Here is a 14470-nt window from a genome sequence, read left to right as displayed (position 1 = left end):
CAGACCCTGAACCGTTACTCGAATAGCTCAGCTCGTATTGTCACAAGTACCCGTGTCCACTGCATTCCATTCCAGCCTCTTTTCACCAGTTATGGATCCGAATATGTCGCGCCCGCCCGACTACAGCCTCCCTCCCTATGATGACGAGGACCTTCACACACCCACCGGTTACAGTCCCGCTGCTGTGAGACTGTTGACATCCGAAGAACACTACGATTCTCATACGTATGTACCACCCTCATCACCCAGCCAGAATCAGACACAGACACCTCCTGCACGCCCTCCCTCATCTCCTTCTGTTTCCCCTTCTACCTCACCTTCAAAGACAACACCCTCCCCTCTCAAACCGCCAGTAGCGTTTCCTCCTCCATTGTCAATTTCACCTGTGAGCATCACCATGTCTTCAGAAAGAGGGGGACGGACCTTCAGGTCCAGCCCTGTCCAACAAGATGACACCCGAGGAAATATCTCCAACGAGAATCAAGAACATCCTTCACCAAATCCCCCTTCATACGCTTCTTCAATGGCCGAATCCCAGACCTTGTTGCCTAAGAGGCCAATTATCGGCGGCCAGACTGCAAAGCTGCAGAACAAGAATAGAACTAGTGTCCATGTCGCATTTGCAGATCTTCCTCGGGATCTACCAGAGATTCCCGACGGTATCAGCGACAGACGGAGAGTTCACAGGGAACAACAGCACCTTGGATTAGACACGACACCTCCCGTACCGCCGCGCCCATTGAGCCGCTTAAGGGATGTAAACTCACATGACAAACTTCCTAGTATCCGAAGTCCTCGAAACCTCAACTATCAGCCGAGTGTTCGATCATCGAGATCAGGTTCCATCTTCGACGATGCCCCATCAATGGCGCCCCCAGGGGGTTCCTATGTGTCCTATGGTACGCATGATGATGGCTCTCCCCAGCGACCCTGGACGCCCTCGTCACGAGTATCCGGATTCACAAGATCCGACCTATCAAGGCCTCCTCCTTCAGATGGCATGTATGAGCCCTCCGACCTGAATGGGAGCCCCAGACCAGGAACACCATCCTCGAGATACGGCGGCAGTCCAAGACGTCCACTTCCTCCTGCGCCTCTCTTTTCAAACTCAAGGCAACCTGTCCCGCCAATTGCAGACGATGCGACTATCTCTATTCCTTTGCATGATACTTATGACGACGATGTCTTTGCGCCTGAATCCGACCTGAGTGACGCACGACCTCATCCAGTGGACCGCAGCTCATATATGTCCTCTGAGTCGCAAGACACACTGAACGAGGGAGACATGGAAGACTACGACAAGGTTGAGCATTACGGCCCTGCCCCGACTGGCGCACAAGAGAGAAGAGGCGTTCGCGCACCTCAAATGGTAAGAAAGGAGGTCCAGCTCATCAACGGTGAGCTGGTACTAGAGTGTAAGATCCCGACAATTCTGTACAGTTTCTTACCTCGAAGAGGCGAGGTCGAGTTCACTCACATGCGCTACACCGCTGTTACGTGCGACCCTGATGATTTTGTCGAAAGAGGCTACACATTGCGACAAACCTTTGGCAAGACTGTTCGAGAGACTGAATTGTTCATTTGTGTGACCATGTACAACGAAGATGAAATAGGATTCACTCGAACGATGCATGCGGTCATGAAGAACATCTCACACTTCTGCTCTCGAACCCGCTCCCGTACCTGGGGTGAGACTGGATGGCAAAAGATTGTCGTCTGTATTGTCTCTGATGGTCGAGAGAAGATCCACCCTCGTACTCTAGATGCGCTCGCTGCCATGGGTGTCTACCAGCACGGTATCGCAAAGAACTTTGTCAACAATCGCGCTGTGCAAGCACACGTCTACGAATACACAACTCAGGTCTCTCTCGATTCCGACCTCAAGTTCAAGGGTGCCGAGAAGGGCATTGTTCCTTGCCAGATGATTTTCTGTCTCAAGGAAAAGAACCAGCGTAAGCTGAACTCTCACCGTTGGTTCTTCAATGCCTTTGGAAAGGCGCTTAACCCGAACGTCTGTATTTTGCTGGATGTTGGTACTCGCCCCAGTGGCACCTCACTGTACCATCTTTGGAAGGCCTTCGATACTGACTCCAACGTTGCTGGTGCTTGTGGAGAGATTAAAGCGATGAAGGGCAGACTGGGCGCCAACCTGCTCAATCCTCTTGTTGCGTCTCAGAACTTCGAGTATAAAATGTCCAACATCCTTGATAAGCCTCTTGAATCCGTCTTTGGATACATCACTGTCCTTCCCGGAGCCCTGAGTGCGTACCGGTACCACGCGCTTCAGAATGACGAGACTGGTCACGGTCCTCTCAGTCAGTACTTCAAGGGTGAGACATTACATGGTCAACACGCCGATGTCTTCACAGCCAACATGTACCTCGCTGAAGATCGTATCCTTTGCTGGGAGTTGGTCGCTAAACGTGGTGAGAGATGGGTTCTCAAGTACGTCAAGGGATGTACCGGTGAAACCGATGTGCCTGGTAAGATATTCCACTACGTTAAATCATAAAAGCAATACTAACTCGGTGTAGATACTGTTCCCGAATTCATCTCTCAACGTCGTCGGTGGCTCAATGGAGCCTTCTTTGCCGCTGTCTACTCCCTTGTCCACTTCAAGCAGATTTGGTTCACTGACCACACTCTGGCCCGCAAAATCCTTCTGCACATGGAGTTCTTGTATCAGTTCATTCAGCTCATGTTCACCTTCTTCTCTCTGGCCAACTTCTACCTCACCTTCTACTTCGTTGCAGGCGGTTTGACAGACCCCAAAGTCGACCCGTTCGGACACAATATCGCTACCGTCATCTTCCACACTCTGCGGTATGCCTGTGTGCTTCTCATTTCAACGCAGTTCATCCTTTCGCTCGGTAATCGACCTCAAGGCTCCAAGAAGCTGTACCTGATCAGCATGATTATTTACAGTATCATCATGGTTTACACGACTTTTGCTACCTTTTACATCATTATTCACCAACTCACGTCCAAAGACAAGATCCAGATGGGTGATAACGTCTTTACGAATATGATTGTGTCTATCCTGTCTACAATCGGCATGTACTTCATCATGTCTATTATGTATCTCGATCCATGGCACATGATCACATCTTCCGCCCAGTACTTCATCCTTCTTCCCAGCTACATCTGCACCTTACAAGTCTACGCCTTCTGTAACACACACGATGTTACCTGGGGTACCAAGGGTGACAATGTCATGAAGACAGATCTTGGTGGTGCTGTCGGTAAGGGTGAGACTGTCGAGCTGGAGATGCCCAGTGAACAGCTCGACATTGACAGTGGATACGATGAGGCTCTTCGCAATCTCCGTGATCGTCTCGAAGTTCCTGAGTCACCACCTAGCGAGTCTCAGCTGCAAGAGGATTACTACAAGAGTGTACGAACCTACCTCGTTCTCACATGGATGATTGGCAACGGTATCCTTGGTATGGCTGTATCGGAGATTTACAGTGCTAGGGGCATTGGCGACAACTATTACTTGCGCTTTCTCCTCTGGTCCGTCGCCGCTCTCGCCGTCTTCCGTGCGATCGGCTCCACCACGTTTGCCGTCCTCAACGTGATCAACATGATAGTGGAAGGTCGCGTCCGCTTGAGTCTCAAGGCACCTCGATGGATGGGCGGTCTAAAGGAGAGAGTCAACGACAAGATGAGCAGTGTGTCGAGCAACCTACGCAGTTGATGTACACATCATCTTGAAGTATTTGCGCTTGATTTTTTGTTATGCATTTAGAAAATGGGCATCTGCATCGGCGTGGTTTGGCGTTTTGGCATTTACATCTGCATGGAAATGAACAACTCTCCCCAACTCTTTTCGCTGGGAGGATGACGATTGAGCAGATGAGTTCTCGGAAATTATATGATGCCGGCCATGATTGTCGAGGCAACGAATGTTTTGATCAGAAAGTTTTGTTTAATGGGCATATATCAGGAAATCGCTCTTGGGGTATGAATTGTGTAAATAGCAGAGGATAAATGTGTATACCCCGGGTTCAATACGATGGTGCTTGTTAAAATAATATCTTATACGTGTTCATTGATGTGACGCAAGGGTTGAGTTTTAAGCTTGAAGTTGAAATAAAAGTCTATGTAATTCAACAGTCTAGATGATTCACGCAAAGTCTCAAATCATTGCGAAAGTGTTTCTACATGGAATAAATGCGTTCCTATCAGTTGCGCCGGCCAAGTAAATTCCACATCAAGCTATGCAAAATAAAGCAACAAATCATGATATCAAGGTTCGTCCAACAGATTCTTCATTCTTTTCGTGTCCCGGTTGATGCTAACCACAATTTTCGTTCAGTCTTTTTAGTCGTGATTTACTCCTCGTCCTCTTCTTCCTCGGCAACCTGGGTGGCTGTTAGTTATTTTGATTTGTAATGGGTTCGAAGGGACTTACGTTATCGTGGAAGTTCTGGCCATCAGTGGTAGCAACAATGATACCAGAGCGGACGCAGAAGTCACCGAAGCGCTCACCCTCGTTGCGCTCAAGAGCATATCGCTTGAGGAGAGGCTTCATGATGGCGAGGATCTCATCCTCCTTGATGCTCTGACGATATAGCTTGTTGAGGCGCTGGCCGTGGTAACCACCACCAAGGTACATGTTATAAGCACCATAAGCCTTACCGACGAAAGCAACCTCGGCCAACCAAGGACGAGCACAGCCGTTGGGGCAACCGGTCATACGCATAACGATAGAGTCCTGGCGAAGACCGTTCTCCTCAAGGCAAGACTCAAGCTTGGAAATGAGCACAGGCAGGTATCGCTCAGACTCAGCCATGGCAAGGCCACAAGTAGGGAAAGCGACACAAGCAGAAGAGCTGAGACGAAGAGCCGAGAATTGAATGTTGTCGAGCTTGTACTTCTTCATGAGTTGCTTGACATCATCAAGATCCTCATCAGCGACATTGCTGAGGATGAGATGCTGGTTACCAGTGAGACGGAACTCAGACTGACCCTTGAGAGACTTGGCAATCTCACGCAGACCAGTCTTCATCTGGAACTCAGGAGTATCTTCAATACGACCGTTCTCGATGAAGAACGTGAAGTGGTTGAGGCCATGCTCATCCTTCTGCCAGCCAAAGGTATCAACGTTGCTCTTGAACTCGAAAGGTCGCTCATTCTCGAACTTCTTGCCCCAGAGCTCCTCAACCTTGCTGCGGAAGACAGGCACAGTCATGTCGTCAATAGTATATTTGAGACGAGCGTGCTTTCGGTTCTTGCGATCACCATTGTCACGCTGGACAAGCATGATCTTCTCGCAGACGATGTGCACATCCTCAGTCTTACAGAAGCCGAACATGCGACCAGTCTGGGGATATGTCTTCTTGTTGTTGTGGGTAGCACCCATACCACCACCAGCGAGAACGTTGAAACCGGCAAGGTTACCGTCCTCTCCCTTGATAGCAATCAGACCAATGTCGTGAGCATACACATCAGTATCGTTATGAGGGGGGATCGCAATGGTAATCTTGAACTTTCGAGGCAGATAAGTAGGGCCATAGAGAGGCTCGAAGTCCTGGACAGCATCACCAGCAACCTGCGTCTTCTTGTTGTCATCATCAGTCAACCAAATCTCGTGGTAGGCAGTGGTTGATGGCAAGAGGTGGTCGCTGATAAGCTGCGAGCAGGCAAAGACTTGACGGTGGTACTTAGACTGGGTAGGGAGCGAACTGCACATGACGTTTCGGTTCACGTCACCACAGGCAGCAATGGTGGTCATGAGGGCTCGGTTGATAGCTTGCATAGCAGGCTTGAGCTTGCTCTTGACAACACCGTGGAACTGGAAGGTTTGTCGGGTGGTGAGTTTCATGGTCTCATTACCAAGCTCATTGGCAATGTCATCCATCTGAACCCACTGCTTGGGAGTGGAGATACCACCAGGCAGACGGCATCGAATCATGAAAGAGTAGGCGGGCTCAAGACCTTGAGCCTTTCGTTCATCTCTGATATCACGATCGTCTTGCATGTATGTTCCGTGGAACTTGGTGAGTTGCTGGTCGGAGGCCGAGATAGCAAGAGTTGTGGGGTCGTTGAGACCCTCAACAATGGTACCACGGAGGTAGTTGGAGGCCAGCTTGATGTCCTCGTTGGTGATAGGCGGGGGCTCATCGGGAAGGCCATCGACCTTATCGACACCGAGAGCGGTCCAGAGCTTGGGCTCCCACTCCTGGTAACCGGTCTGGAAGCTATCGGGGTCCTGGTCATCACCAAGGCCGATATCGATCAGATGCTTACCACCAAGGTTGGTCAAAACACGGTCAAGATCCTTCGCAGGCTTGTTGTAGTAGATCCTGTCCTCCTTTCGAGGCCAGTAGTGGCTATCACCGAGACCAAAGATAGAGTAGTTGACGGCAGCGAGGTCGAGACCAGTGTTGTCCTTGATGGCGTCCCAGAAAGGCAGACCATTCTGGGGGAACTCACCCTGACCAGCGGTGGAAGTGATGAAAACAATATTCTCCTCAGTAGGGAGATCTTCGACTGGGTAGTCCTCCATAGCCAGAACAGCAGTCTTCAAGCCGCGAGCACGACCTCGGCTAGCCAAACGCTTGGCCAGAGTAGTAGCATTGCCGTTGTCAGAAGCATATAGAATTGTGAGAGGGGCGCCCAACAGGCCTTCGAGGAGCTGGTTGTATGCATCCTTAGCCTTCCTCTTTTGTTGAGCTCGCACCTCACTTCCGAAGTCCTTTACAAGGGCAGCAGCAAACTTAGGCTCCTTGGCAGCCAACTGAGTGAGCTGGTTGTCACGGGCAAGGAACTTCTTGAGCTCTTGCTTGATCAGTTCAGAGTCGAGAGAGAAGTTGGGCTCACCCTTCTTCTCGTTATCGGGGTTCCATCGATACAGAGGCCAGTAACCAGTGTCAACAGCCTTCTTGGTCTCCTGGAGAACAGTGAGAGGAGAGTCGGTCTCACCGAAGTATGGGAGGTAGGCAAGAACGACGGAAGGACCCTCAAACTTGTCAGCCTCAAGAAGGGCCTGAAGAACCTGGGTGTATGAGCTGTAGACAGCCGTGGAAGCAACGTAGACGTTGCCAAAGTTCATGGCATATAGACCAATGTCCTTCTTGCGGCGGTTGGCATCAGCAGCAGCCCTCTCGGAATAAGGAGTAGAGTCAATGATGAGCATGTTAACATTCTCGCCAGAGGCAAGGACGTGGTGAACACCGGAGTTGCCAAGATCGTATGACCAGGCATCAGAGCCAGTCAGCCAGAGGGACTCCTTTCGGAAAAGACCCTTGGCAGAGAGGAGCTCAGCAGCCAGCGAAGAGCCATCGGTCTCAAGTCTAGCAATGACATCGTCGGCAATCTCAGTGGACTTGGTGGCATCATCAGCGTTCATAGCCCATCGCGCCAACCAGCTCTTAGGGGCATCGGTAGTGAAGCTACCATTGGTAGCAGCATCCTTGACCTGAGAAACGAACTGGCCACGACGTTGCTTGCGAGCCAGGAGAGAACCGAAGCCAAACTCAGGGCTAGCAGCAACGTTAGGAGAAAGGCCAGTGGTAGAAGACTTGATAGCATTGGCAATGTATGCTCGCTTGCCAAAGAGCTGATCAAGAATCTTGGTATAGGCGGTCTCGAGCTGAGGAGTCTGGAGGTCATAACCGGTAGGCTCCTTCCAAGCCTCCTTCTTGCCGACCTCAAGGTTTTGGATAGGCTTCTCGGCAGTGAGGTTCTGCAGAACACCACGCAGGGCCTGAACGACGACATCGGGGGCAATGTAGCCAAGCTGATGGCCAACAATAGCCTCAACGCCACCAGGGCCGCTCTTCACAGAAGTCAAGACGTCAATGAGGAGAGGACCCCACTTGGTAGTCTTGCGGTGGATTTGCTCCAACACGGCGATTCGCTTGACCGATCGAGGAATGGCCTCGACAAGTCTAGAGCCGATCCAAGGTCGGTAGAGGCGGGGAGTAAGGATGGCGGTATTGGCGAAAATCTCCTCGGGGCGGGCCTCGTCGATGGCTTGAGCGAAGGCACCGGCATCGGAACCGAAAATGAAGAGGCAGTTCTCAGCATCAGGAGGACCAGAATACTCGAAGGCGCTGTACTCCCGCCCAACTGATGCCTTGAGCTGAGCCCAGATACGTCCAGCCGACTTATAGATATCCTCGGATGTAACCTGAGGGGGGGCAGTCTCGACCGTAGTGGCGACTGATGAGGGAGCAACAGGAGTGCTGGCCTCGCTGTCTTGGCTGGACTTGACCGATGTTCCAGCTGAGGGAGCCTTGGAGGCGTTCGCGCTAGGGGGTACAGTGAGGTTTCCACTCGCGGGGGCACCGTTCACTGCTGGCGCATCATGGTCTGAAGAAACGGCAATGTGGCCATCGTCCGCATAGATTCCGGTCTGTGAAGAGGGGGCAGAGCCAGCCTGGAATCGGCGAACGCTCTCGATGTCGAGAACGTCGCGAACAACAGCGGCATCCTCGATGGCAATAGGCTTGTCCTTTGATGATGTGGAAGGAGCAAAGAAGTGGATGACACCCTTGCCAGTTCGGACAGCAAGAGCGTGAGCAGTCAGAGCCAAATCCTGGGCCTCCTGAAGGGTCTCAGACTGAACGAATGTGAATCCCGAGTTACGAACGGCAGTAATAACCGAGTAGTCGGGGAACGTCCGGGGCTGAAGAGAGACGTGAAGGACAACAGGGTAGTTGGCCAATTTGTATAGGTGTGAGACGGATGGGAGGAGGATGTTGGATGTGGTGGTGACTGAGACGAGCTTGCCAGCCCGAATGGGTGTGTATACTGAGAGAAGAGGATCCGTGTTGTGTCGTACAGGGATAATCTGGTTTGACGGTTAGCTATATTCAATAACGTGGTTCAATATCGCAATGGCTCGACCAGCGAACTCTATGCATAAGCCATTCAATTCATTTTTCCATTCCATGGATTATGAGTAGTATGGCTTATAGAGTCCTCCAAAAAAGAGATCGGGGATTTTTCGGAGACCATTTAGGAGGGGTAAATGGCCCTTGGGTAGACTCACCTCAGGAACTGTATCAGCACTCTGAGCGACCAAGCTGCTGTCCTTGCGGCTGGCGTATCGGTTCAGGTGAGAAGAGAATTCGGAGTCGGTGCCAATGGCGGGCTGGACAGAAACAACGACATCGCTGGAGAGGTAGGCAATTCGAGCCACTATGAGAAGCGCATTAGCAATCGATTCGTCTTGTTGCGGGGCAGGCTAGATTGGTTGAGATAGAGAACTGCCTGTTCACTCTGAATTGCAGATACTATATCTGCGCAGACAAAGCTCAATTGCTTTGCAGAGTAGCAGGTTATCTCCAACTCATGCAGCATCCCGGTACCGCCTCCAACGTATGGGGAAAGGAAAACTCACCGGCCTCTTCAGGAGTCTTGATCTGGTGCTGTGAAGCAGCGTCCATTGTGTCGCTTTCCGTCGTCGTGTTCGGCTCGTCGGGTATTATGATCGAACTGTCTTTTAAACAGACAGAGCAGACAAAGCTGCTTGCGCTTCACTCGAAGAAGGGAGAGTGGCGTATAAGAGGAAGATGGAGGAGAGAGATGGAGAGAAAGGAAAGAAATCTCAATGACGGACTCGCTCAACAAAGCAAGATCCGAGGATTGTGGGTGGTTTTCTTCCTTTTCTATAGAATTAGAAGAAGGTTTCTTCCCGCTGCTCAACGCTCAAAGGAAAGAGAAGAAGTTTGTAAACTGGAGCGAGCAGAGACACGCCCTTTTGCCTGAACTTTAGAGACGCCCCTCGTTCCGTCTGGTCTGGTCTGGTCTTGTCTTGTCTTGTCTTTTGGGTCCGGTCCCTCGGCTGTGCTTTTGCTCATTCGCACGTCTTATTTTTTCTTTTCCATTCGCCGATTTTTTCCCCGCGCCATTAATTTAGTTGCAAAACAGCTGCAAATTCCATCCAGACGCCGCTCAATGGCCACAAGATTGGCTTGTATGAATCCTCGCCCTCGATTGCGTGATCGATTAGCGGGATGCTATGCCCCGGACGGCGGGGCTCACTGCGTCCTGTCGACAGTTTGGGGGTGCTCTCTCAGGGTCGCGTCTTCCGCTGGAACAAGGGCCAGTGCACGACTCCGCGCCCACCGATAGCGAATGAGGAGCTTTGGATTTGCTTCGAGCTGATGTTCAATTGGCCTGCTGGGCCTTATGTAATGCGATCAACCAATAGAGCTCCCCGCGCGAACACCGGCATTGGGCAGGAGATACGTACAGGGGTACATGGCGACCTGGACCCACCCCGAGTTCCTGCTGAGGGATGCTGTTGGGCCACCGACGGTCCGCGCAAGAATTACCAAAATGATGAGAGATTGATTCTGCAGTATCGTTGCGAAGAATTGCATGACCACCCCAGAAACGAAAATTCACTTGCGAATTGCAGGGATCACTCCGACTACCGGCCGGTGTCCGTATGTTTCTCACTTCTCCCAATGACATTGGGCCCTGAAGGTTCATGAGCTTACTTTACGATTTCATCATTCATGTCTGAGGCGGAGGCAGTTGGTAATCCTGTCGGCTATGTTCACGATCCCACGATGCCTGAGGTCATGCATCGGAAAGAAAAGATTCACCAAAGAAGCACAGACATTAGCCATCTATATCGGAAGATACCCTCTCGCTGCCTCCGTAGGCGGGAGTGTCCGAGCACGGAGGCTAGCTATTTTATACTGAGGCTTACTGATTGATTAACTGCTCAGATGTCATTGGCCGGTCTCACCAACAACCATATCAAGATGAAAGTAAACAGTGATGACAACAGCAACTTGTGAAAGGACAGATCTTGGTATCCAATTTCATTGTCTAACCAAAAGGTGTATTAGGTGCTAAGCTGCGTAGCAAGTATTATCATTATCCCAATATTTTGTACTCAATGCACCCATTTCATAATCCAGAACAACTCTAGTAAACCTTACAAGAGAAGAACCTTGCGCTCATCGATCCATGACGACCCAGTGTGCAATGACGAGATAATATCATGTGCCTCTCACATCTTTCAGCATTGAACTGGGATGGTCCTATCACGCAATCCGTATTCAACATCTTGTATCGGCTCATCCGCTCTGACAGCCCGCAGTGGCCGTTCGACGAATCCACAACATGCCGCGATTTCGCCGCATATGCCGCCCTTCCTCCGTGCCGGCCGAGTCATCGGCATACTTTCCGTGTTGGACTGGACTGGACTTATGCTTGTTTCCTCTTGGATCTTCAAGATGCCACATTCTTACTAAACAAACTCCGTCTATCGTCTTTGTTCATTGACCATGAACATGCGAATTGCTGAACCCGAAACACCGGTCCTATGTTGCACCACGAAATGCAAAAAAGAGAACATACTCTCCCTCCCGGCCTGTCCGCTTATTATTCATCCGACTTCTAGCCCTGAGAATGATTCATCAGGGTCGCCCAGTGATGCGCGGTAGATTCCGCATGAAACGGTTTTAAACCTCGCCAGAGAGCGTGCCCGCTGAGACGGGCTTGTTGGGTCCTCCCAGGCTGGGAGCCCATTCATCAGACTCCCGGGTGTCAAGCCAGTAAGCTCTGCCACATGATACCATCAAACGGCCAAGGCGGCCCCGGCGGCCCTCACCGTCAGGAAGATCCTCAGCGAAAGGGCCTTCTTGGTCATCAACGCCAGGGCCTTCCAGAATCATCAGCTGCATATACTTTTGCAACACCTGCTGTGCATACGCCATAACGATGAAACTGAAATACACACGGATCAACGTCGCGCCAACAATCAACAACATGCTGGCAGCCGTTTCCTGAGGAACGACTTTTCCATGCATGGCAGCCTCCTTGCGCAGGCCTTGCATACCCTCAGCCACAAAATTAGGGAGATCCGTCTTCTTGGATTCGGTTGTCTCGCTCAGTTGAGTAGAGAAGTACCAGTCCAAGCCAAAGGCTGCGGTGTATGCTGCATTGATAACGGTGTCGATGATGTAAAGCCATGCGAGCGCCAAACACTCGAAGGGGCTTTGTCGCCGAACGTGAGGAATAAGAATTGCTAGTCCGACGAGAACCGCAATAGAGTAGACGTATGTTGAGAGCTGGAGGAGAGATAGCTGATATCCAGTAAGAATGGCCAGGAGTCCGTAAACGCCAGTGATCTTGTTGAAGACGAGAGCCAAAGCGATGAGTTCGACGCCGGTCTGGAGGCTGGTGATGCCGAATAGGCTCTGCAAACACTTCAGTTAGCATTTGTTGACCTCATCGCCGTCCTTGTGAGACGATATCAGGATCGAGTCGCGTGCTCCTCCTTACCTTAGGCCGGGGTACCCGGAGGGATCGAGTAAACCGAGACATGGCGGCGCGTTCTCTTGTGAAAAGGTGATTTTTCCTTCCGGGACCTTCGAACTCAATGAACTATTCCTCGTCGTTTGTCGATATCGAGACTGAATAAGGAACGCGGAGGAGAAGAACGAAATTACAGGGACAAATGAATGATGCAACCAGGGTCTGCCTCAAGAACTTGCGCCCGAGACTGCCGGTGTAATCTTAAATCACGTGGTGACCGACAAAGCTGGGCTAAGTTAGAAACTTGTCAGCCAATCATAATGCTGACTCATCACCTTTAATCTTTTGAGTTTTAGGTGGTGACAGCAAGCCATCACGTCACTTGCTGCAACCCCAAATCCCAAACCCGCCCCAAACCCGCCCAAGCTGTAGATAATCTTTCTGCGCTTGGGCTTGCCTCTTCTAGGTGAAGTGCGGTAGGTTTGGAAAAACCCAATTGGGTCTCTTGATCCCTCACAGATATTCGTTTCGCTGGCCCGCTAAATCACAGCTCTTGATTCGTAAGACACGACAGAACATCTTCCTGATCTGACTCCCATCGAGTTGAGGTGATTGAGGGAAGTTGATCACATGTGATCCTTCTCGACTGCCCATTCGTGCCCTGGTAGATATCCTGAATTTCTAATTTGCCGTACTTTTCCAAGCTTGCTTATTGATTGCCCTTGGCAAAAAGGGTCCATTTGTCTTCCTACATGAAGTGGCTTTCACATCTCTCCACCAGAGAGTCACCCGCTCTGGTCGGAACTGCGTCTTTTCTTCCTACAAAGTCTCTCATGAAACACTATATTATCCCAAAACCACCCATACTTTCATCAGCTTCTACACATCACACTTTCCACTCAACTACAACATTGGCTCGAGGTGCTAGGTTCTTCTCAACTCAATTACCTCAATTACCCTACACTTCTCCACGACATCTCCACACCACCCCTCGTCATCCGCACCGCGGGGTCCTGCACATCCCACCAACCCACATACGCAGCTATAAACAGACTCAAAGTCTCAGTCTCACTTACAGGTCCAATTTGAGAGCCATGTCTTCAGCAGCCAACCTAGTCGAATCGGCCAAGAAATTGGCCGCCTACCAGGCAGTCAATGATCACCTCGATGCTTCTTACACATTCGTCGGCATTGGTTCTGGCAGTACTGTTGTTTACGTTGTCGACGCCATTGTCAGCAAGGGTCCTGAGTTCTACAAGGGAATGACCTTTATTCCTACTGGGAGCCAGTCAAAGGGTCTCATTCGCGCTGCTGGTCTCAACCTTGTCAATCTTGATGAGAGACCAGTCGTGGATGGGCTTCCTGTTCCTCTTGATGTTGCCTTCGACGGTGCTGATGAGGTTGACGAGGACCTCAACCTTATCAAGGGTGGTGGTGCTTGTCTGTTCCAAGAGAAACTGGTAGCAATTGCTGCAAAGAAGTTCATTGCTGTTGCTGGTATGCACTGAGTAGTTTTGTCCCCGAAAAAATTGAAACAGACTGACAACTACCAGATTACCGAAAGCAGTCTCCTAGATTATGTACCACCTGGAAGACCATTCCCATCGAAGTCCTTCCCCTATCTGCCCCTGATGTTTTGACCCGTCTTCGAGCAATGGGTTCAGCCAACCCTGTTGTGCGTTCAGGCCTCCCTAGCAAGGCTGGAGAATGCGTGACAGACAACGGTATGTGGCTTATCGACGCCCCATTTTCTCCCTTGCTTCTTCCCAAGGATATCAAGTCGGAAGGGGATGGTCGTGGAAAGGACGGTGCCTGGGAAGTTAATGCGCTCGCTGAGGAATTGGTCCGAACCCCTGGCATCGTTGAAATTGGACTGTTCCATGGCTTTAACGGCAGTGAAGCCGTGAAGTTGGGCAAGCGACTTCAAGCACAGAAGCCAATTGCTGCTTATTTCGGCCTCGCCAATGGTGAAGTGCAAGTACAAAATGCGGCTTGAAAGTTCATAGTATAAACCGGAACGGGCCATTGAAGATGCAACAGTTCTTGACGCATAATTGCCAAGCCCGATAAAAAGTGTGGAGAACACTTACAATGAAGGTGAAGGGAACGGATCGTTTACCATATCATAAGATGTTCTGAAGCGGCATGGCTGATGAAAGTGTAACGAGATAGAAGCGAAATGATTGACCAGCACAAGCCAGTCGAATCAACATTAAAGTTTCTTATATAACGATCGTAGGCT

General features: G+C 50.7%; 4 protein-coding genes across 4 annotated transcripts; 2 read left to right on the top strand and 2 right to left on the bottom strand.

Moving 5' to 3' along the window:
- Window positions 1-91: 91 nt before the first annotated feature.
- Window positions 92-3697, top strand: FMAN_07954 (putative chitin synthase class II; the record flags this gene model as incomplete). The annotated part of the gene is made up of 3 exons (XM_041821369.1): window positions 92-225; window positions 784-2483; window positions 2535-3697. The coding sequence occupies 3 exons, from the start codon at window positions 92-94 to the stop codon at window positions 3695-3697; spliced, it is 2997 nt and encodes a 998-aa protein (XP_041687156.1).
- A 637-nt stretch (window positions 3698-4334) lies between these two features.
- Window positions 4335-9398, bottom strand: FMAN_07953 (putative sulfite reductase (NADPH); the record flags this gene model as incomplete). Its single annotated transcript, XM_041821368.1, has 4 exons — window positions 4335-4364; window positions 4415-8800; window positions 9002-9150; window positions 9353-9398. The coding sequence occupies 4 exons, from the start codon at window positions 9396-9398 to the stop codon at window positions 4335-4337; spliced, it is 4611 nt and encodes a 1536-aa protein (XP_041687155.1).
- A 2034-nt stretch (window positions 9399-11432) lies between these two features.
- Window positions 11433-12297, bottom strand: FMAN_07952 (uncharacterized protein; the record flags this gene model as incomplete). Its single annotated transcript, XM_041821366.1, has 2 exons — window positions 11433-12170; window positions 12256-12297. The coding sequence occupies 2 exons, from the start codon at window positions 12295-12297 to the stop codon at window positions 11433-11435; spliced, it is 780 nt and encodes a 259-aa protein (XP_041687154.1).
- Window positions 12298-13322: 1025 nt separating this feature from the next.
- FMAN_07951 (uncharacterized protein) lies at window positions 13323-14224 on the top strand (the record flags this gene model as incomplete). The annotated part of the gene is made up of 2 exons (XM_041821365.1): window positions 13323-13725; window positions 13782-14224. The coding sequence occupies 2 exons, from the start codon at window positions 13323-13325 to the stop codon at window positions 14222-14224; spliced, it is 846 nt and encodes a 281-aa protein (XP_041687153.1).
- Window positions 14225-14470: the final 246 nt, after the last annotated feature.

The sequence above is a fragment of the Fusarium mangiferae genome (genome assembly GCF_900044065.1).
Source record: "Fusarium mangiferae strain MRC7560 genome assembly, contig: FMAN_scaffold012, whole genome shotgun sequence".
Classification (NCBI taxonomy): Eukaryota; Fungi; Ascomycota; class Sordariomycetes; order Hypocreales; family Nectriaceae; genus Fusarium; species Fusarium mangiferae.
The sequence above is the reverse complement of the archived record's forward strand: the minus strand, read 5'-3'. Positions and strand labels throughout refer to the sequence as shown.